At 39.9% G+C, this 25,338-nt stretch overlaps 1 protein-coding gene across 4 annotated transcripts in view; it reads right to left on the bottom strand.

The window, feature by feature from the left end:
* The window catches only part of COL15A1 (collagen type XV alpha 1 chain), a 493,232-nt gene that overhangs the window by 24,053 nt on the left and 443,841 nt on the right, over positions 1-25,338 (bottom strand). For 3 of the 4 annotated variants that reach the window (XM_072411944.1, XM_072411942.1, XM_072411943.1), the window contains one exon: positions 5,955-6,070. In XM_072411944.1, the coding sequence (XP_072268045.1) occupies positions 5,955-6,070 (116 nt within the window). Of the gene's footprint in view, positions 1-5,954; positions 6,071-24,427; positions 24,516-25,338 lie in introns of those variants that run through there. The other variant, XM_072411945.1, reaches the window with a different exon arrangement.

Raw genomic sequence — 25,338 nt, 5'->3', positions numbered from 1 at the left:
ATATAAAATATATAAATATATGTACATAGTGTGTATATATATATATATATATATATATATATATATATATATATATATTACATTAATAGAAACGAAACCTAAAGATGTTACTTCACATATGGAGAAGTAATAAATAAATACCTGGTTGGTACTTGAAACATAGTTATTGCATGATGAGAACAGTTTACAAGACAAACCTCATGTGGATCCCACGGAGAACCCCTCCATTTCCTATCTGCCTCCAACCACAGGACTTATGGGACCCACTTGCTGATGTCCGGTGCTATCTGTAAGTTGTAGGATAATGACATCAGCCTTCTTGTTCTTCTGCCTGTAGTGGAGCGCAATGGATGGTTTGCACTCCAACATAGTTCCAGACCAATATGATGACACTCTTCCTAGTTGGCTCTTCGTCTTACCCACATAAAAACAACTGCACTTTCAAAATGCCAAACAGATGACAGCTGTGGTTGTACAATTGACAAAATGTTGTATATTTGTGGTAATCCTTGTGGGTAGTGTGCCCTGAAAAGTCAGCTAATCTCTCCTCATAGCTGAGCTATTTGGCCTTAAAACCTATGTATGACAAGTCTATAAATGACAACAAACTTGGAAATTCCTGAATCCTTATCCAACTATAACATATAGAAAGTCAAGCTCCTAAAGAGATACTTTGGTTCGTAGCCATTTTTCAAAAGTTCCTAGAGAGTTCGACACTCCATCAAAACCAGGGACCGTGCGATGTGGCAAATGTCCTCAGTGCCCATGGCTTAATCAACAAAAACGTTTCCTTCTACCCAACAATAAATGGAATGGCACACACACAGACATCACATTGACTGTTCCACTTCTGGGGTAGTCTATCTGATTTCATGTGTTTGTGGAAAGTTTTATGTGGGTAAAACTAAGAGGCAATTTAGAAAAATAATTTATGAGCACCTATACCTCATTAACACAGGGAAAATAACCACCCCTATTAGTCATCATGTAGGCATGATACTTAAGTTTGACAATACGGTCATATCCAGCATGAGAGAAAGTTTTTCCCAACCCTAGAGGAGTAAATTTAGATACTGTTCTCTTATAACTAGAGACCAAATGGATCTACAATCTCAACGCTCTGACACCACCCAGTTTGAGTAATGTCTTGTCTTTTATGCCTTTTCTGTAAACATATTCTCCTTTTTCCTGATAGTGTTATATTTTGCTCTATCGTCCTTGAGATCATCAGTATGCAGATATGGGTGCTGATAATGTTAATGTTTTTGCTTTCTTCTTGTTGGATGATAATGTCTGCCACATGTCATTTTCCATCTTTCATGTGATGACTATGTTTATTGAGCAGACCATGTATAAAAATAATATATGAATATCTTATGTACAGAGTAACTATAAGTACATGTTTTTTTTGAGCTCTAGATCACTACGAGGGACAGGAGGGCATTTGCACCCTTTACAGTGGTGAGGACTGCAGATATACCCCTCCTTTGGATGTTGGACATTTTGTCTGATACCCAGGACCTGGTAATCAAAGGAGAACTATGTCTCCAAGCCAGGTGAGGGACCCTGAGCTGTAATAAAAAGTGTTTGCAATTATCTGTTTATGATTTTAATATATTTTGGATTCTGTAGGTAAACAACATTTTCCATTGATATCTAATAGACCCACAATTGATTACAAATATGAGTATTAACAATTCTATCGACCACATCAGTTATTCTTCTTTTTCTCTGGTGGAATATACACAACAACTCTCTTGTAATGATTTTAATAATGCATGGAGTTCTTTTTTTCTTCTTTTTTTCCCCCTAAATATCATAAACCCAGCCTTACATAATCATGCTTGCCTTGTATATGGTCAATAACAGTGACATTCATATTTTTTTTGTAAACACAATTTCATGATCAGGACTTGATCCCACTGACTATATCAATAATAGAGAGGTTAAAGGGATTCACAACCGCCCACAAGTAAGGGCAGAAGTACACAGGGCGCAACAATAGGTATTGAGACATCTCCCCTCTGAGTGAATGCAGAAGCATAGTATTAGACTCCTGTTCCGTAATATCGCGAGAGCCTAAGTTGGAATTGAACAGATGCCATCTACCGCGCGTTCAATACCCAGAAAAATGGGTGATACGAATCACCTGTTATGTGTGTATATTTAAACTTCCTGATTACAGCACCAGTACTCAATGGAGTCTGGGGAGCTGTGGATCAGACTACTCTTACGTCCTCTGTAAAAACATACTTTAACCCTAGCAGTGGTGTTTGGTATTAAGAAGTGTCAGTTTGGGAACTTTTCACCCCCTTTTTCTTTTTATTATTTTTTAATAATTGTTTCTGGTGTTTGATTAAGAGCTTTCCCTTCGTGGATCATAGATTACACAACTGCTCAGATAGCATTTTTTCTTTTTCTGTTATCCATCAAAATAAAGGGCAGAATATTACACACATGTCTTTTGTTGTTTTTTTGTTTCATTTATCTGCTCATATGAAAAACCCAATGTCTTCAAATGTGGAGGAAATTGAGCATCATAGATTTAGATGATTTATATGAAGTTGGAGTTATCCAATTAAACTATCATGTTGTCTTTATAGAGTACGCCTGGGGGTCGGATAGTTACTACCGGTAGGTTGGGGAGTTGTATACATTCTTGCAAAAGTTCCATCTATGATATTTATGACAACCACTAGATAACTGTATGCCCTTAATAGGATCGATCTGATGAATTGAGTTTCTACAAGTCACAACAAGTATGTCTCACTATCACTGATATATTCCCTTTTTTATAACCTGATATATGGTTTTTAATTTTGGGGTACATGTTGTTTTTATTTTCATCAGAACAGATCAATTTCCTTATCAATTGGGTCTGCAGCCAATTCCCAGCAGTTGTTATTCATTTTTTAAAAATTTGAATACTGCTGACACTTATTATCAATAGTTAGTGAAAAATGAAAAAAAAAAAATTTTGATGAATTTGGAAGCCATTTACTTTCAGAGTTAACTTTAGTTTGATAATACATTGTATTTTTTGCAAATATAGTGTTTTGTTATTCTTTTATCTAGTGTCTAGTGCTTTGTGGTCCCTCATACTCCCATGAGGAAGCCCTTTTGGGCGAAACGCGTCGGGTAGGGAGACCTATTTTTGTATCTTTCTGCTATTTTAGATGTACAAAAGATTGTATGGTACTGGAAGTGTTGAGAAATGATCTACATACATTATTCGAATACTGTTTTATTTTAATACCTTTTTAATATTTACAATTCAAAAAAAAATATGTTTTATATTAGAAAGTGTATGAGTGCCTCATAAAAGTCTCTTCTTTTTCTTTGTTCTCTATTCTTGATCATTTGGTTAATGCCGGAGGCTAGGCACATTTTGATGAAACCAAAGTTAATACTGACTTTCCCTCCTGGTAACATCTAATCAATGGAATATTATTTTAGTTGCCCTTCTCTGCACTCTCTCCAAATCATCTAAATCTTTTTACATTTTTAATTTCTGATCACAATTATTGTGCTAGAATAAGCATTTTAAGCATTTCTAAGCATTGCTAAAAATTTAATATTAGTGAACTTTTTCTTCTGAATGCGTTCAGAATAACCAGCACAAACAGATATAATAAAATGCTAAAGGCTCACTAAAGGTTTATTGCATTAACAACAGTAAAAGAAGTGTTAACTACACTATGCAAAATTTTGATTTCCTGATCCTCTGATCCTGATGAAGAGGAATGCTCATTCTTTAAACTCACTGATTGACAGCAATAGGAATTTCAATACAACCACATGTACAAACTTTTGCTTTAACGTGGCAATTTGTTATGGAGGGGTTTCCCTGTCCATTCTTTCTTATTATCTTATTAGTAATAATCTCGCCATGAAAAAGTTGTTCTATCATATGCCTATTTAAAACCCTCTTGTGGATCTAAAATGGTCAACCTAAGCTCCCGCAAACAACCACAGGAAGCATATATAAAAAAAAATGTAAACTATGGAGTGCAAGGGTCAGATGTATGCAACATGTGAGAGCAAAGGTCAAGTCAGAATTTCAGAAATCAAAATCCCAGGAATTATGCATCAGATTCATGTAAACTATGAAATGCTGTAGCCAGGTGTATGTAATGCACAGGGTGTGTGGGGTCAGGTTTATATAATGTACAGGGTGCAGTAGCCAGGTGCATGTGACGCAAAGGGTGCAGGGGACGTGTATATAACACACCGCATACACATATATACACTTCCACTGCCCCCTATGTGGGGAGGGGGGGTTGGAGAGCACATATATTTGACAAACATGAAGTGCCAAACGCTTAGTTGCCAATATTGTGTCCCCCAGCTTTCTGGTGTTCCAAAAACCTGTTACAGCTTTACACTGCTGCTAAAATTTAGTTCCCATGCAGTAACCCCCCCCCCCCAATGTATATTATTCTACTACTGAATTATTCTGGAGCAACATTGCTAACAGAGTTGGGGGACTACACTGACTGCTGACTGGGATTGGGGAGGGGGACATTTTGTTAGAGATTGGGGTCACATATGAATGTTGCACATAGGCTGCATCTGCCAAAGACAACTAATTTACAATAATGTGCAATAAGTGAGGACAGCTTAGTTATAGACAGCAAATGGTAGGGTGGATACAGTACTGGCAGAATGTTTGGCTGGGTTCCTTGGCAGGGGCCTTTGTGTTAGCTGATTAGTAGGGGGTGCAAGCTTCTTGTCATTGAATGGTGTGAGATTGGAAGGAAGTGACTAAATGCTAACTGGAAAGGCCTGTGTGTGTACCTCTTATACTCACACACATTTATTGTATTCATTGCCATTCTATTGACTGTGGTGTGTAGCATCCACCTTTCTGATCTCCCAGTCTCTGCCTTCTTTGGGAGAAGTTTTGTGGGAGAGATTTTCTGTATAAACCAATAGGGGGGTAATGGAATGTTGTTTAATTGTGGCCTCTCACCGCCTACTAGCCTTTACCACCCTCTGCTTTCACCCCTCACATCTATTCAAATACAAATTCTCCCTCTTTCCACCTTTTCCTTCAATTCCTTTCACGCTCCCCCATACCATCCCATGAAGCCACCCTCATTCAATATACTAGACTTTTACTCATTTCCACTTTACCATAATATTTTCTCTGTACCCCACATCTTCCTCTGGGCTTCCACTGAAAGTGGCAGTCAGTGTTAGTGTTTATTACCTGGCTGTCCATCTTTCATTGTCATTCTGTGCTGTCTTGCACAATGTGGCCACAAAGCAGCATGACCTTCTCCAGTGGGAGGGGATCAGGAGAGTGAATGCAGAAAATGACTCTGTTGCCTTCATTGGTCAAAGTGAAGGCACTAAATGACATGTCTGTCTGGCCCAAATTTTAGGAGGTGAGAGCAGTGGTGGGGGGAAAAAGGGTTTAGATGCTTTCCTTATCCTTATCTGATCCACAACTGCTCACTGCATACACACATAACCTTCTACATTCTTGATCCTAGTGGGAGTAAAGCCTGGGTTGTAGTGTAGAGGAACATGGAAATGACTGGCTGTGCTCTGTTTAAGAATGTCCTCCTCATGTCTTTAGGCCACAAATGTGGCTGACCAGAGCAACATGTCAAGAGGCCACATTCAACATAAAAATGATGGGAAGAAACATTGTTGGAACTTGGGGCACCAGGCAAGAGATGTGAGTATCTTCAGCATTAATGATCCCTGCATCAATGATGTTGAGCACCAATATTGCACATGTGCTTGACAATTTAACAATGAAGAGTCAAAAACCAGCAATAACACCAGATAGCTTATATGAATACAAAATATATAAATATATAAAAGCATAGGTCCAGATAGGATACTTAGCACTGCTATTTTGAAATAATGAAAACATACATTTTAATGTAAAGGTTTACTAACACAGCCCAGCATAAAAAAGTAAGAAGAACAATCATACTTACCAAGTAGAATCAGTCATAACATTTCTGCCATTAAATGAATAGATTGGAATTTGTACGTTGTACTGTCCTCCATTGCCAGAAAATATTGACTCCCAGTTGTCAAAAAGAACCTCACCCTACAAGAAATACCAGGAATGAATTGGTAATAGGTACTAAAATGTATGCTAATTTCATATTTTTATATTTAAACTTTATATTTGATTCTATTCTCTATATTTTCCAATTTCATATTTGAAAAATTAGTGGCAAATGATACAACAACATAACTTGCCCATGCACAGGCACAAAAGGTCATTTAATATTAACAATTTGTGTGCTGAAAAATCAGATCGCCCATATTACCTGGATGAACAGGAAACTGAAGTAGTTTGACATTTTTGTACGCAGTCTCCAAAGAGGTTTACGGACCATGCATGGGTCATTCGATCAAAAGTTAGCATTCATGCAGAAGAAAAAGGATTTTCTAAATAACAATGTTAGTTAACAGTTTGTGTTTATTTTTCACAAGGAGTTTGCCAGGTTCCAACAATATCCACACTCCCCCACAGACCAATTCATAAGCATAAATTTATATTAAAAAATTGCCCTGACTTTGAGGAGCCAGCCAGACCAGCTGTATCATTGCAGAGCTCCTCAGATCCCCGCTTCCAGGGACACTCAGATCAGAGCATCCAGCAGATCATCCAGCATTTCGCATGTTCTAGAAGTAAAAAAAGACAGTGATTGGGTAAGGAGATTAGTGCCTGGCAAGCCTTGAATGGAGCTTTTCCTGAGTTTGGTGCTTTTTGCGAAACAAGGGAAGGCTGCGGCAGTGATCTTGGCCTTCTGGAAGCACTGAAACTCTTGGTTGACAATACCTTCTCTGCTGTCCCTTTTTATCTAAGGCTCCCCTCTATGACACGAGATTATATTTTAGGACACACTGTATTCTTTGCAAAGGTTTGCCCTGAATATGTGTATGTGGGGAGTCCCTTTTTTGAAACCCTGGACATTATTCTTTTAACTGGCAGTCTGTATTTGTACCTGAATATTCTTGTTCTCTACCCTCAGACACAGTGGACTTGACACCTCTAGGATTGACCTGAGCCAACGCAAGGCTACTCCCTCTTCCTCTCCTTTATGGGACTCATCATCCACCTAGAAGGCAATGCAACCATGGAACCCAACTGGAATTCATCAGAGCCTGAACAGATAGATTTACCAGCTGCTCCATCAGGTATTTCAGACAATCTTCGAGTATTGGTAGTCCTCAAGTCCATAACATTACATTGATCAATATTAAAAGGGATTTTACATTTGATGGCCAAAGTAAATACTTCTATTCCATAACAAAGTTTGGAAACTGAAATCTAAAACTGATCCATGGGGTATAAAACTACTAACCTTTATCAGCAATCACTATTGTCTTCTTTTACGCCAGTTATCCTAATGCTATAAACCCTAACTTACACATTACCTGACTGGAGGGTGCTGCGTCAAATGCTTTAGCAAAATCCAAGTATATTGTATAAACGTTTACTTAATTTTCTAATTGTTTACTTACTACCTCATAAAAAGAGAGATATTTGTTTGACAGCTTTGGTTATTCCTAAAACAATGCTGGCTATCTCTAATATCAAACTCTATAAAAGTTGGACTTACAAGTCTGTAGTTACATGGTAAAACTTCCTCCTTTTTTTTTTAAATACTTTTTATTAGGGTAAAAGATAGGTAAGAGGTAAGCATTCAGGACATTACATAATAAACATATAGAGCAATACATATTATACAAGGCTTAGCAATAACAATGATGTGCAGACATGTAATAAGTGGGTATTGCAATAAAGGACAGAGGGAGGAAGAAGTAAAAATAAGGGTAAGGGAAGAAAGGAGAGACGGAAAGTTTGTAAGAGGATAAAACGGGGGTAAGTCTAAATATATATATAATTTTGGGGGGGTTGCCTTACTTTCTTTTACAAACGTTTTATTACATTTTGAAGAGAATGAGAAACAGTACAATACAGTGGGAATACCAGAGAGCAGATCAAAAATTAAAAAATTAACAAAATAATTGCAATGAGGATTATAATCCAGTATGGATCTACCCACCAAATAGGAAATTAGATTATGAGCAGATCCACCATGGTCATAAAACATTATGCAAAGTTAAAGCAAAAAAAAAAAGGGAGGGGAAGGGAGCTAACTTCAGAAGGGAGGGCCAGGTTAAAGGGGGAAGACTTTAGTTTAGGACATGGACACTGTAATCCACAGTTCCTAAGGCCTCACACACAAAACAAAGAGCATTTGATTAAAAAACGTAAATTCAATCGAGGGTTGCCAGAAAGACAGAACCTTTCATATGTATTTGCCAAAAAGGCCAAAAGTTTTTCGTTTGTACAAATATTCCACAAATCTTAGCCTTGGGGAGTTTTAAGATCTTGCAATAATTAGTTTGGCAGCACAAAGTATATATGAAATTAGTATGCAAAATTAATATAAGTATTAGTGATAAACCACTGCCCAGAAATGTTGAACTCGAGGACATGTCCACCAAATGTGAAGCTGGGTACCCACAGCTCCACAGCCATGGAAGAAAGAGGAAAAATTTGGAAATCCTAAAGGGGGTGTAGTACCATCTGAAAAGAAAATTGTAAAAGTTTTCTAGAATTGAAACGTTGATGGAGCTTCGAGCATCTATTGACCAGATCTGCAGCCATTGCTCATCCGAGTATGACGAGCCAGGTCTTGCCCCTCCTTATCCTTGCTAGGCTTGGGTATTATTACTATATTCAATCGCAAAATAGTGGAGTGAAAGGCCTTTTGAAGAAATGCACAAGAGGCTGGCCAACGAGATTAGTACATTTCTTTTAGAAAAGAACTGGGAAACCATTTGGTCTGGTCTCTTACTTTAAGTCTTTATTCTCTGTCCTCACTTACATTTCCATGTTATCCACATCCAAAACCTCCAGGTAGGATTCAAAAGGGACTAGAAAAGGGAGATCCCAATAAAAATAAGAAGCATCAGAGGCTGAGAATGGGATCTAATAAGAATATAGATGGGCAAGATGCTAGCGAAACTCACCCAGGACATTGGGAGGGTCTCCGGGAAGAGTATTGTCTCTGCATCTTAGATGGATGGGCTTGTGGGTGGGTTCTATCAATCTAAGTTTATGCGCTAAAGAAAAGTCAAGTTTATTACTCTTCGCATAGAAACTTCTGTCTTGCCCAAACCATTCGTCTTTCAGCTAATGCAGGTTAAGTTCATAAGCTACCGACAATCCTTGTTAGTTACTGAGGGGGATACTTTAAAATCCTGAGGTGCTTTGTGGAAGGCCAATTCCAACTGGGACACCAAGTGAGTCCAATCCTTCTTACAGTAAGAGGCCAACTGAAAAATGTGTCCTCCGATTACCGCTTTAAAGACAGCCCAGTGGATATTGGGGTCTGAAGTGGAGGAGGCATTAAGTTCAAAGTAATCCGAGGCCCGGTCACAGGGAACATCAACATCCGCTCCTCAGAAGATGGACTAATTTAGGGTACAAGCCTGAGAGCCAGGATCACTGTATAGGGACAAGCAGGTAAGAACCACAGGCTCATGATCTAACCAGGAAAAGGACAAAATAAAAGCAGAAACTACAGCTGGACGGAAGCTATGAGAGACAAAAATATGATCTATGTGAAAGTGCAATTTATGAGGAATTCAGTATTGGGTGTAGTCCCTAGTGTAAGGGTGGGATTGCCTCCAGTTATGATCTCTAGCCGCTGTAGCAAGGAGAGAAGACGACCTGTCCAATTAATGTTTTAGTATTAAGTTAGAGTCTCCGTATAGGAAGGGGAAACTTTCCTGATGACATTGGAGAAGGGAACATCTGGAGTAGAGAAACAGAAGTGGTCTAGAGTTTGGGGTGTAATAGGTTGTGAAGGTAAATGCTGTTCCCCGTGGGGAGCTTCAAATAAGGAGGAACTGACCTGTTGGGTCTGTAATTTTGTTTCGTACAGGGGAAATTTAGAGCCCATCAGATAGCAATGAGTACTGTTTTTTGCTTACATAGTAGGTTAGGATGAAAATTCCATCAAGTTTAACCACTAGGGAAATAAACATATCCCCGATTTAAAACCCTATAAGACATAGTTGGTGCAAAGAAAGGCAAAAAAGACCCTGGTACAATTTGCTTCAACAGGGGCAAACAAGTCCTTCCTGATTCCATTAAGGCAATCGGATGTTCCCTGGATCAACATTCTCTGTTATCATTACTTTAAATCTTTAAAACCCAGTTTATTCTGTGCTTCTGGAAAAGAATCTTTTTCTTAAAGCAATCTATAGTTGCTGAAACTACTTCCTGAGCGAGCTGATTCCACATTTTCACAGACCTTACAGTGAAGAATCCCTTCCTTATCTGGAGCTTGAACTTCTTTTCCTCCAGACGCAAAGAGTGCCTTCTTGATCTTTGTAATGATCTCAAAGTGAATAAATGGGAAGAGTGTTCTCTATATGGACAATTTATTTATTTACACAGGGTGATCATATCCCCCTTTAAACATCTCTTCTCAAGGGAGAATATATTCAGTTCAGCTAATCTCTCCTCATAGCTGAGCTCCTCCATTCTTTTTATTAGTTTAGTTACCCTTCTCTGCACTCTCTCCATTTCCAGAATGTCCTTTTTGTGAACTGATGCCTAAAAGTGGACTGCATTTTCCAGATGTTGTCTGACCAATGCTTTGTACAGGAGCATGATTATGTCTCCATCTCTGCAGTCTATTCCTCTTTTAATACAAGAAAGTACTTTACTAGCTTTAGATATTGCAGCTTGGCATTGCATGCTGGTATTAAGTATGGTTGAATAGTGTTGGTCGAATAGCTCACTATTCGATTCATCAGCTATTCGCTCGAATAGAGCAAAATTATTCGGGTGGTCGAATGTCAAAGTCGAACACCATTAAAGTCAATGGGAGGGAAAATTTTGTTTTTTTTCAGCACTGTGTAGAGCTTCTACAGCCTCCAAACAGGTGTAAAAAAATACATAATAAAAAGATACATTATAAAAGGATACATAACACTATTACATACCCCTGTACTTCACATGAATATTAAAGAGCACCTGTCACATCAATATTAGGCTAAAGCTAGGTACACACTTCCAATAATTATTGTTAGAAAACGAATGATTATGACCGATCAATGATTATGCACGATTATACTTGAACAATCATATTGTGCACAATTCTGTACATGCTGCAACAATATGATCGTTCAAATATAATCCACCAACAGTGTCCACACACTAGATACAATCGTTTGAACGATGCAGGGAGGGACATGTAAAGGACAAAGTGTACCGCAGAAACATGCGCGATCACTGAACGACTGTACACACGATAGTGAAAGATCAGATCCACAGCGGCGTTCGTTCATTTCCAACGACAATCCTCGTTCATTGGCATCCTTAGTCACTTTTTTTTGACCAATCGGTTGTTCATCGGTCATTCGACGGTCGTTTCTAACGATAATTATTGGACGTGTGTATGCAGCTTTAGTCTACATGGACTGTTTCCCCAGCGTTTAACCTAAAGCTTTTAAAGCCCGTGTTTGAAGTCCCCATGCATTCCAATGGGCTAATCTACACCAGGACGTTTCCTTCAGGCACGTTTATGAGTGTTATCTTAAACGTTGCTTGCAACGTTTAAAAAATTAAAACGCTGGATAAACGCGGGAAAACACTTTTTTCAAGTGTTTTTAAGCTTTTATGAAAGCTTTCATTGAAAACAATGGGGGCGTTTATAAACATTTTTAGCAGGACTTTGGAATCTGGAAGCCCCCTTTAATAAGGAGACTCCCAGATCTCCACCACCCCACCCTGGGGAATGAGTACAGGGGTACATAAATCCCCTTACTCATTCCCTGAAAGGGTTAAAATATATGTAAAAAATCAGACTAGGCTTTAATGTTAAATTATTTTATTACTGTGTTTGTGTAATTAAACTTTTTTTTTTTTACAGGTTATCCCAATGACAGGATAATTTCCAGGGCTGCAATGAACACAGCCCTGGAAATCCTCCTAACAGTGAGGGATCGCAGGGCACTAGGGGTTAAATGAGGACAAGCCTCGCCATTCACCCCTAGTACTCTGTGATTGGCTGAGGTTTTACGTTTCTCGGCCATTCAGCACTAGACATGAATGGGAGACTTGTGCCCATTCATCTCTAGTGCTCTGTGATTGGCTGAGAAATAGGAAACCCTGATGACCCTGATGGAGAGGGAAATCCTGATGATGCTTGAGCTGTCATCAGGGTTTCCTATTTCTCAGCCAATCACAGAGCAGTAGAGGTGATGAATGGGGATACATATCTCCATTCAACCTCTATTGCCCTGGTATTGCCTGCGGTTACAGCTAATTGAAGGCACGTGCTTCCAATTAGCTGTAACCGCAAAGTTCCCACGGCCTGGGAATCCCACAATGACATTATGATTCATAATGTCATTGTCGGATAACCTGTAAAAAAAACCAAACAAACGAGTTAAAATAAAAACACACACAAATTAAATTCATTTAAGATTAATTTTAATTTTTTTTTTTTAAACTTTTTTTTTTTCCCGAGTTTTTGCAGTCGAATCCTGTGTTTTTCGGGTCAGGTCTATCCGAATTCGAACAGCCATATTCAGGTCGAATATAAGGACAACACGAATTCGAACACCAACACTAGTATTAAGTCTATGATATACCAGAACCCGCAGATCCTTTTCCATTTCTGACTCCCCCAAATGTTTTCCCCCCAAGACAGCTTGAAGCATGCATGTTGTTAGCCCTCAAGTGCATAACTTTACATTTATCTATATTAAATTGTAATTTGCCACTTGGCTGCCCAATCAACAGTACATCCGGTCTGCTTGTAGATTATAGACATCCTGTATGGACTTAATTCCATTAAATATTTTGGTGTCATCTGCAAACACAGAAATGGTACTTCACAAACTCTATATCATTTATAAAGATGTTAAACAATAAAGGTACCAACACTGTACCCTGGGGTACACCACTAAAAACCTTAGACCATTCAGAGTAGGAATCATGAATTACAACTCTGTGGATGTGGTCCTTAAGCCATTTCCCTATCCATTTACAGATTGACTTTTCTAAACCTATTGACCCTAACTTGCATATTAACCATCTGTGGGGTACAGTGTCAAATGCTTTAGCAAAGTTCAAGTACACTAAATCAACTGCTATTCCACTGTCTACCTGTTTACTTACTTCCTCATAAAAAAAGAGTAAATTTGTTTGACAACTTCGGGCTTTCTTGAAGCTATGCTGACTATCATTTATAATATTATTTTTTTAGCAAAAACTCCTCTATGTGGTTCTTTATCAAACTCTCTAGGACATTTCTAACCATGGACATTAAACTAACAGGTCTGTAGTTACCTGGTAATGACTTTGCTACCTTTTTGAAGATAGGAACCACATTGGCCTTACGCCAATCCATGTACCTTGCCAGTGACTAAAGAGTCTCTAAAAATTAGAAATAATGGCTTTGAAATAACTGAGCTCAGCTCTTTGAGGACACGTAAATGTAATCCATCGGGTGCTGGTGCTTTGTCAACCCTAATTTTGCCCAACTGTTTCTTAACCATGCCAATTTTGAGCCATAGTGACTCATTTAAAGCAGTGACATTGCTATTATGAATTTAGACTTCTAGAGTTTTGCCATTTTCCTTTGTGTACACAGAGCTAAAAAAAAAAAGTGTTCAGTAAATCTGCCTTTTCTTTATCCCCAGTTACCAACCCAGAGGCATCCTTTAAGGGGCCTACATGCTCAGATCTGATCTTTTTGCTATTAATATATTAAAAAAAATTGAGGGGGTTTGCCTTACTTCCCTTTGCAATCTGTCTTTCATTTTGAAGTTTTGCACATTTTATCTCCTTTTTACATCTTTTGTTATACTCTTTATAATTTTCAAACGATGAAGGTGATCCTTGATTTTTATGTTTTTGGAATGCCCTTTTCTTGTTACTCATAGCTTTTTTTAACATCAGCTTTGAGCTACATAGGTTTTAATTTTACCCATTGGAATAAGTTTTTCAGTTTGCTTTTGTAGAACAGACTTGAAACATTCCCATTTCTGTTTTGTGTTTTTTGAGGACAATATTGTCTCCCAGGCCCAGTCACAGGGAGACGGCCTTAATAATGAAAAATTTGCTCTCTTAAAATTAAAGGTTTTTATTTTTCCTGTTTTTACTTCCTGTTTACAACTTACATTAAATGAAATCATATTATAGTAACCGCTACCCAGATTCTCTTTCATTTGCACATTTGTTATAAGCTCTGCATTGTTAGAAAGAACTAGGTCCAGCAGAGTATCATTTCTAGTTGGTGCTTCTATAAACTGTACCAAAAAATTATCTTGTAATAAGATCAAAAATTTCCTCCCTTTTGCTGTTCCTGTAGTGCCATTACTCCAGTCAATGTCAGGGTAGTTGAAATCTCCCATGATAAAAACACTTCAACTTTTTGCTGCTTTTTCTATCTGTGCTAGTAGTTGATTCTCTATTTCTTTCTTAGCACTGGGGGTCCTAAGGAAGACTCCAATAATAAATTGTGTGTTATTCAACCGCACATTGAACTCCACTTATAATGCCTCAAGCTCATTACTTGTTCCATTTGCAAATTCTTCCTTCCCATTCACTTTCAGATCACTTCTCACATCTAGACACCACCACCCCTTCATTTGACTCAGTCTTTACAAAAGAGAGTATAACTAGGAATATTGACAGCCGAGTCATGTGAAGAACAAAGTCAGGATTCAACAATGCCAACTAAGTCATAATGCTCTTCACTCTTTAAGGCTTCCAACTCCCCTATTTTGTTTGCCAGACTTCTAGCATTGAACAGTCTCTTTAAACCATTGCTGCATTTACCAGCATTGTTTGCCAAATTCTTTTGTTTTTCAGTACAACCAGTATTGCATAATCCAATGTTTGTTTGTAACATGGGAAGCTCCATACATTTATCCATAACCTTCCCCCCAACTATCCCCCAATCTACCCTCCACTAGTGGCTGACCCCTGACTAACCTTTCTGCCTCCTTATTTAACTGTCCCACCTCCCTATGTCCTAGTTTAAATATCCCTCCACCATTCCCCTAAATCTTTCTCCTAGCACAGCAGACCCCCTTTAATTTAGGTGCAAGTCATCTCTGGCATACAGGTTGTACCCCAAAAGTCAGCCCAGTGATCTATGAACCCAAACCCTTCCCTTCTGCACCAGGACTGAATCCATGCATTTAGCTACCTAAGCTCTCTCTGCCTTTCCTGTGTTGCGCATGGCACAGGCAATATTCCAGAGAATATAGCCTTGGAGGTCCTTTTCTTCAACTTGAAACCTAGTTCTTCAAACTGATTTTTAAGGATCCTCCATCTTCCATCTATCCTGTCATTGGTTCCAACATGGACCAAGACAGCTTGGTCATGCCCAGCCCCTCCCAGTAATTTGTCCACTCAGTCCACCACATCCTGAACCCTGGCACCAGGGAGACAGCAAACCATTGGGTTGAAGGGATCCCGGTGACAAGCCTTTCTATCAGTCCTCCTGATCACAGAATCCCCTATGACAACCAATTGTCTTTTCCTTCCTGCATTTGCCTCCCCACCCCTACTAGATGGGCTGCTCTACTGGCTGTTAGGGGTAGCAGTAACATCTAGAGTTGCCATCACTGGGTCTGCCACCTGAACATCTTCACATACCTTTGCAAATATGTTAGGGTGCTCAAACACAGGGCTGGCCTTCCTTTTTTGGGTGCCCCTACCACTCCCTCCAACTACAGAAACCCAACTCCTTACATGTTCATCCAGATTAACCTCTCCAGCCTCCACATCTAAGCTATTAACTACCTGTTCAGTGAGCAGGGGAACCCTCTTAAGGTGATCGACTGATTTCAGTGTTGCAATGTGCTTCTTCAGCTCTAATGCAAGATACCAAAAAGTCGACTTGGTCACATCTGTTACAGCGGTATTCACCTAGGAGCTGTTGCTCAATTTGTGCATACATATGGCAGACTGTACACTGAACAAAACCTTCAACGTTGCTACCACTCATTTTCCCAGTTACAGTTAATTACAGTTACATTTACCCAGTTAAGTTATAAAAGTTTACTTCCAGTTTGTGGTTACTATGAGGATTTACATTTTTGTTTTTAAACTCCTGTGTTTTCAAACTCCACTTGATTCCAAGCCACTTGTTCCACCAGAGTGAGCTTCATAGCTGTTTTAATCAAAACTTATGAGAAGGACGAGTGCATAAACTCGTTCAGGAAAAGAGGTATCAGAGAAATGTGTTTCTTGTAGGCAGACAACGTCCGCATGTATGGATTTACTGATATTGTAAGGTATAGCTTTCTGTGGGCAACATGGTAGTTTTAGAGATCACATTTTCAAGGCTTAGCCTGAGGAAGCAGAACAGTCAAAAGATCTATTAAAAGCTCCAGAACATGTTGTGGGAGGCTATTTACAGACACTGGGAATACAGGAGTTTAAGGACTGTGCAGCACCATATCTGTTGTCACACAAGCCTGTCTGTGAGCAAGCTAATCACAGCTTGCACCTGCTTGAAACATTCCAGTCCTGCAGAGACTGTTTCACCAGAGTGAGACTGTAAAGGTGCGTACACACTTCCAATTTTTATCGTTCCAATCGAACGACGAACGATCGATTGGGCAAAAAATCGTTAGTAAAAAAGTAACCAACGACGCCGACGAACGAGGAAAATTGTTGGAAACGAACGACCGGACCGGCGGATCGGATTGGGCGACGATCGTTGAACATCGTTCGTGTGTACGGTCGTTCGTTGATCGTCCATGTTCAGAGCATGCGTGATGAACGAACGTCCGTTCACTTTCCTGTCGTGCACATAGTTCCTCTATCGCTTAAACGATCGTATCTATTGTGTGTACAATATCTACGAACGGTCGTGTCGTTAACTCTATGTGCAGGATCGGTGCTATACGATTGTTCGTATATATCGTGCATGAACGTTCGTCGTTCGTTTTCCAACGATAATAATTGGAAGTGTGTACGTAGCTTAAAATACAAGTCAGTTTGTGCAATACACATTCAGATAGTAGAAACTAGATGCATTACCAAATACCATACTTATTTATGCATACAGTATTCTGTGAAACAAGTGAATCCAGTGTACAGTGCTTTACAGACACTTACTCTGCAATCTCCAAGTAAAGTTAAGATTGATACATCTCTCTGCTGCCTAGGGACATCATAATTAACCATTTCACTGCAGACACAATATCTCAGGAGGATGCTACAGATTCTGCAGCAGATATCCCACTAAAAAATCAGAATGCTGAACCAGGGCAAAACACTGAACTAAACTGAATAGAAAGTTTAAGAGAACTCTGAATTTAAAAAGGAAGAATTGTTGTCTAATATTAACCATACATAGTCGAAGACTGTTAACTCCATGTCAGCCCTTTCTCAACCTTTTCATTACTACAGCTAAGGAGTGCTCTTAAACATTTCATTACTACTTATAAGAGCTATAGGAGACTATGCCTGAAATATGCCAATCTTTTAGAGCAGTAGAACATAGAGAGAACTAAAAGAATTTTGTAGTTGTAGTTGTAATTTTGTAGAATATTTGAGTTTAATCAAGATAGAGATAGTTTAGCAGAGCAAACAAGGGCAAAAGCAGACATGAGAATCACACAATTTCATGAATCCAGATCTCACTGCTCTGCATCTTCCAGACACTCTACAAGATCTTTCAAGTCCCTACAATCAAGATCTTTCACACTCAGCCAACAACTTATTTAAAAGCCAGAGCTGATGCAGAAGCTACTAAGGTTCAGGCAGCCTTCACCCATATAAAAATTGAAATGGACAGCAGAGGTGAAAACAGGGATGGAAGTCTTAGAGAGACTGTGTAGGCATGCCACAGGCAAGGTTGAAGGTCACAGAACAAACTGTCAATGAAAGTGAAAGAGATAGCATGAGCAGCAGATACTCATTTGCTTCTAATGCACAAGACTTGCGGTACACCACTGCAGAACTACAATTCCCAGCAGCGTTGACAGCATCGCTGACCCAAGGTCTAAATATTGTACCTGTCATCTCTCATGACAAGCTGCTTATCTATCCCTTAGTACACCAGAGAACAGCACATCTGCAAACTGCAAACACGTATGCAGCTTACTATGTGACTGATAATTTACCTGTTAATAACAATACTGCTCCACAGCTAAAATCTGTTATGCCTATACGCAGCTGAAAGATATGTCTTACTATGAGACAGATAATTTACCAATCTTTTATGTCCAATAATTCTGATTCAGTGCCAGTGTTGAACATCTTTGCACCACCATGCCTTTGTAAGTAACCCAATCTCAGTGCCCAGGCCATTGCAACAAACTACCTGCAGCCTTGCATCCAAAGTCTAAAAATACAGACATACCACAGTTTGGTAAATACATGGTTTACTCAGACAAATGACAAGATATCACAGCTACAGAAGCTACAGAAGAAAAAGACTAGCTCGTCAAATGGCTAGGTCCTCAATCTGCAGAATGCATGAAGAAGCTCAAAGCAGTTTACATTGACAACCCTTCCACAGGTCATAATGCTACATGTGACAAACTTGATTGTAGCCTTGAAAGCTTAGAAGCAACTGTAGATTCCTTATTTAAAAGATTCATCCACTAAAACACAGTTCCACTTCATCTAGGGAAAAACCCCTTTGGCAAAGCAAGGTGGGAAGAGTACAGATCAAAAAATATCTACTTCTGCATACTCTACTTGTACTGAAGTCTGCGGAGAAGGACAAATCATGTGTACAATTTATAATTCAAGGTGATAACAGCAACTTAATGGATGATAACTTTGGTTCCACAGTGTTTGATGTAACCACTGAAGACAATGGCACTGATTTATTAACAGAACGCGCGCAAGCTTGCCGCACGAAAATACGCACCGCTCGACAAGGCGTATTAACGCAAACTGGGGCCGGGTGCTAGTGCAGTAGCCTCCTGGCTTCCTGCATTGATAAATGAGCAATAGGGTCGAGAATTCGCCAATTAAGGCGAATACTTTTCAGTTGCGCTGTTCAGGAAGATCTGTTAAGCTTTGTCAATAATGATGTCAGAGCAATCAAATAGCGCACACCGGCTCCCTGTTCTGTGTGCATCTATAGTCCATTACAGGTCAGTTGGAATATTTATTGCTTGATCTTTTTTTTGGGTAAGTGTTACTTTTTTAGGTTACATTATACTAATTTACAAAACTGCTTCATTTATACTTAGATTTGTTGCAGTTGTTGCTTTAAAACTTTTTTGTTTGGTTGCAGAACTGCGAACAAATTTTTATCAAGCTGTATATATAAAAATTAGCACTTTATAATAGGTCATCTATGAGTGTCAAAAAATGTCAAAAAAATGTGACCAAGCATTTTGCATCTGATTCAAATTTCATTCCAGTTTGACTTTAGACAAATCAAATATTTGAAAAATAGATTGTTGCCAAAGATTTGATAATACATGTTTCAAGGAACATTTAGTGATTTCATTTGTGTGTGTATGTCAAAATACATTTAAATGTATATAAATACAAATGCACTTTCATTTTTACAGTTTAAACTGGACTTATTTGGGGGGAGGGGGGGAGTTGGTAATCAAGTAAGTTTGCTTGGATGGTATGCATTGATGTGACTTTGTATTCTTCATTATTGTTAGCTTCATCTGTTGCTGCAATGCTTTTGTTCCTGGTTTCTAATTATGCTTTCTGTTGTTTAGAAATTCTTCAGCAATATTATTGCCCACCACCTTCACTGGGCAACCCTTCCGGTCCCTGGCCCTGTGTAAAAGTACTTTAAATCTATTCCCAACTGGATCCGTCTTAGAGCGTTGAATCCACAACACTACCAACTCCCCTGTAAACTGTACATCCCCTTTTTGCAAACCACCCCACCCCCAGCTGGACGGACTAACCAACTCCCCAATTCTAAGGGCCCCAAAAAACGCTAGGGCAAAGGCTGGCCGAAATAAAATCTTTTCATTATCTTACCCGCAAATAACCTGCAAACGATCCATAGGCCTAACTAACAAGCTGAACGATACTGGGTGCCTGTTGTCCCTCTTAAACCCCACCTCCCTCCTATACCCTTTAAAACCTGCCTTACCACAAACGATTTTGTCACATCCCGTATCCCCAACCATTTAAAAGAAAGGCCAGACCTGCCATCTTTCTATTGATAACAGAAACTGACACCCCCCAGTCTACCACCCTGCAAACAAAACAAAGCACCAAACATGTCCAGTCTTCCTCCGACTTTCCCCCAAAACCACCACAAAATTGCAACCATTCCTTCCATACCGCTGTATATGCCGCCCAAGTAGCCCCAAATACCAAATTCCGAAGCAATGCCATCAAGGTCTCCGCATAATCTGCCACAGTCTTTCCGGGCAAGGCACGCCGAACTGCTACGCTCCCGGCAACAGTTCACGAAAGGCCTTCCACTGAAATCTAGACAAAGCGTCCACTATCAGATTCTCCTTCCCTGGAATGTGGACCGCCCATAAATACACATTATGCTGTAATCATAACAACACCAAATACCGCAATAACCTTACAACCGGCCTAGATGATGCTGATCACTTGTTACCCGCCTGAACTAACCCCATGTTGTCACACTGAAAGCGAATTCTTTTATTCGCCAACCGCTTGCCCCATGTTTCCACCGACAATACTGTCAGAAAGCGTTCAAAGCAGCACCAAGTTAGAAACAAACCCCCTTCCTGCCACTCCATTGGCCATCTTTCTGCACTCCATGAACCCTAAAAATACGCACAATAACCAGCCGACCCCATCGCACCTGTCAACAGCTCCAGGTCCGGTTTAGACACGTTTCCATTGTAATCTCTCAAAAATACTTCCCACACTTTCATGTCCTCTTGCAACTCCTGCGTCAGTCTCACAAAATGCATGGGTGTCTTGATTCCTGCCGTGGCCGCCACTAACCGTCTAGCAAACACCCTAGCCATAATTCTGCATGCAAAGTTTAATTTGCCCAAAAAACATTGCACCTTCCTCAACTTCACCTTCCTCCTTCCGCTTATAGTGTCCACCTCCTCCTGCAAGGTCCGCAACTTTTCCCCGGACAACATACATTCCATATTCATCGTATCAATCTCGATACCCACAAAGGCCAACACCGTGGTGGGTCCTTCCATTTGTTTGGGTGCCAATGGAATCCCAACACGTTCTGCAACATACTGCCCTAACAAAATATGTCCCTAACAAAATATGGCATATGTGAGATGCTGGCAGGCCCACACACAAAAAATCATCCAAATAGTGTAGTGCAGAATCCACTTCCGCCAAATCTTGCACCACCCATTCCAATAAAGAACTGAATGTCTAAAACAGTGCACATGACACGAACAATCCTTGTTGACCCCCGCACCTGGAACACTCGTGGCGGAACCAAACTTACAGGTCCCTTCATTGTATGGCCAGCAGAGCCCTTGCTTTCTAAGGGCTGGAGTCCCTGAGAGCCCAGTACCCTCAGCCCCCCAAAAAAAGGGCTGCCCACCTGCCCGCGCTGATGTCATAAATTTAATCCAAAGGCTTATATCCTTATGATCCCAGCACAAAGAAGGCCGCACCACCTTCTGTTGACAAAACAGTTCGTCATATCTCAACCAGGCCTATCCTCCGTACAACCATTATGCTTCATTACCTCCGTCTAAATACCCGAACAACACCGAGCAATGCTCCAGTGTCCTTTCTCCAATCACGCTAGCCAGTATTGAGAAGGCTTGTAACCAATTTCCAAATGTGCACTGGATCAAACAATACCGCCACACCTCATCCTCCCGTTTACCTTCAACCACCCACCCTGATCAAGATTAAAACGTTCGAACTGCAGTAAGTAAAATATTCCACATACTCCCCCCTTCATATACCATCGTGTACCTCCTGCTTTAAATGAGCTCCTAATGGTTTAGAGCAGACATATATCTCTTCGTGTGCATTGTCCCCAACACTTCCTTGTCCCCACACATGACCCCCTTCTTTGCGTCTCACCTTTATCCACCATGTTCCTCAAATCCCCCTCCCCTACCCTAGCTCCCTGCAACTCTCCCAACTCATGCTCACTTGGTGCCAGTGAAGATCTGCGCCCCCTTTGGCATCTCCTTTACACCCCCCATCCCCCCCATCCTCGCTGTCCCAACACCTGTTGCAACAACTCCATCCTTCCCCAGGACCCTATGTGCTTGGCTTTCCCCCATCTCCCCTATAGGCCTCTAACTTGCACCGCCCCAAACACCTGTTTCTTCCCCCATACTTTCATGAGCAATACAACAATCCTCCTCAGTACCCCCACCATCTTTCCTCGCAATAAACACTGCTTACCGTCTGCTGCCCCGTAGTTGGAGCCCCAGATGTTACAGGACCCTCCTCCGCTAATCCTTCTTCCTCAGAGAACACCTCCCACCTGTCTCTTTAGTTCTGGAGCGGGTGGCTATCTTGTGCCTCATTGTCCGGAAAACGCATTCTTCCGGTGACGTGTTTACACCCACATCACCACTTGAGGGCGCCCCACGGCCAACAGAGGAAGGACCCAACACCATATTACTGGAGCCGCCTCCACCCCCTGCCACCATGCTACAAACCACCTGTCTCGACTCCACCTCCTCCAACTCAAACGCTGCAACGCCGCAGAGGCCTGGACCTCCGAGTAGTGCCACTTCCGTGCCATGTAGAGAAGCAGGTGAGGTTCCTTGCAACAAAGCAGCCATCTTTTCTTCCAGCCAACCTGGACCCTTTTTGGCTGCCGCAGCCCTGAGCTGGACCCACATTGCATCTAGCTGTTCCATTACAGTAAGACTTAATCTTTTCCTTAACTGTCCTTCTCTTAATCTCACCTGGGACCCCCTTTCAGCATTCCTATATCCCCTCTCATTCCCCACCTATTGTTTTCTTATTGTCACCAATCCCTGACCTTTACCCCTCCCATCAATGTCACAACATACTTTTTAACCTACCAAAGCCTAGCTGTTGCTTTGAGCCAAGCCCATGACATCAGAAATCATAGGTAAAAATAGGCAATCTTTTTAATTTAAAGCATGTTAAGCAAAATGCCCAAACCCCCCCCCCCCCCCGGAAAAAAAAAAAACCCTCTTTGCCTATTTCTTCCTATAATTTCTCTTTTATATGTATATGTACACACATACCACATATAAATGTATACATACATGCATGCATGTCCATACATATATGCATGCATGTACAAGTTATAAAAAGGAACTGCATAAAAACAATCACAATTGTCTGCTGGATCACTCAAGGTTAAAAGATCCTGGAAGATTGTAAAGGAGATTACATAAAAACAAAACAAAAACTAAAAATTACAAAAAACAACAAACAAATTTATTAAAAAATAAATCATATTTGAAAAAAATCACATTATCCCCCCCGGCATTCTAATTCTGTGCGTATTTTCATGCAAAAAGCGTTACTTTTTTTGCATGGACATTTTTTTTACATTGTAGGCCTATAATTCTTAGGCATAACTCACCGAAATATGTCAAATATTTAATACATTTATTAATAAACTTGAAACAAAAAAAAAAATCTGTTAAAACAAGGGTGCATAAAAATACTGAAAAGTGTAATCTAGCTATACAGTAGCATCTATAATTATATAACATATATATAATTATATTTATATATATAAGATTTCTTTATATTGGATTCAAAACAGTTATTTTGTATTGAATCCAATACAAAATTATTTAATATTCCCGCTGTGCCTCCCTCCCACACCAACGTCTATGCAGTGGCCGGCTGAAGATCAGAGGAAGAAGACATGTCCCGAGGACCTGCAGGGATGAGCAGGACACCGGTGAACACCACTTTTTGCAAGTAAAATCTACCCCGAGTCACACTCTGGAATACCGCTAGGGGGATTAAAATATAGAGACCACACAGACACCACTAAATTGACATGACATGAGAAAAAAAAAACATGTAAACCCACACTTCCACTTAAAGCCAAATTATTTCAAAAATGGCCCAAGAAATGTGGCCTTCAAAAAATACATACCAAACCAATATGCAATTTGAACCTAATGAGGGTGGAAAACTGTATTAGCAAATATTTATGCAGAACAAACATTTAAAGGTGGTGATAAAGACATAATATTGCAAAGAAACAACATGGCTAAACACAATACCATAGCATGAACATTGATTTCTTAATTGCAAAATGGACATTGAAACATTCAATTTTTAAAAACAAAAGCAGCTATTGTGCTAAATGGTAAGCAAAGTATGAAATGTAACAAAATAGATTAAGATACAACACCAAACAACACCCCCCGTCCAAGACAAAAAAAAAAGACGAAGGAAAAAGCAAGGTAGACGACACCCATATATATGCTCATGGTTACGCGCACAGCTGTTATGAATTTGCCTGTAATTGGGACGTACCCAGTCCGTGAAATTTGGCTGTTGGCTGGACATTCCATAATGTTTTTTTGATATGATCCTTTACATTTGTACACCAGTGAACAGCTATCTAATAAAAAAGAAATAAAACAAAGTAGGCTTTATTGTTAAAGTAATTCATTAAATGTGTGTGTTTAGTGTAACTTATAGTAAATGTATAGGAACTTGGGTGGATGATCTAGTCCGCTGGGAAAAGCGAGGTCTCGCCTGCCCAAATTTGCAGGTTTTTAACACCAGGCGGATTATCGGGTTAAGCATTGTAAGTGTTAAGGTAAGCGCTTATGTAAACAGCTGAAATTAGTTAACTCCAAACCTGAAAATATTAGGTCATTTAAAAATGTGCTTATTTCTTGGATAATATATATATATTTGAACACATCAAACATTTTTATTCAGTGCTAAGTAGAAAATGTGTGCCATTTGAAAGAATGATTTTTTAGTTAAAGAGTGACTTTTAAAGCAAGCTCTCCAGTGTCAAGCTGCCAGAGATGCGCTGCTCGAAGCATACGATACATATATATATAATACATATAGTAACCACAAACTGTAAGTAAACGTTTATACCTCCTTGTAAACAAAAATTGTAACTGGGAAAATGGGTGGTAGCAAGGTGGAAATTTTGGTTCAGAGCTTCTAGGTGAATACTGCTGTGACAAATGTGAGCAAGTCGCCTATCTAGTATCTCGCATTGGAGAGCTGGAGAAGCGCATTGCAACACTGAAATCACTGGATCACCTTGAGAGGGGTCTTCTGCTCACTGAGCGGGCAGTTAATGGTTTAGATGTGGAGGGTGGATAGGGTAATCAGGATGACCATGTAGGGAGTTGGGTAATGTAACTAGATGGAGTGGTAGGGGCTCCAAGGAAAGGGAGAGCAGCACATCTAGTAGTGCG

Source organism: Pyxicephalus adspersus, chromosome 5, assembly GCF_032062135.1.
Source record: "Pyxicephalus adspersus chromosome 5, UCB_Pads_2.0, whole genome shotgun sequence".
Taxonomy (NCBI): domain Eukaryota; kingdom Metazoa; phylum Chordata; class Amphibia; order Anura; family Pyxicephalidae; genus Pyxicephalus; species Pyxicephalus adspersus.
Note: the sequence above shows the minus strand (reverse complement) of the source record. Positions and strands in the feature narration are given on the sequence as shown.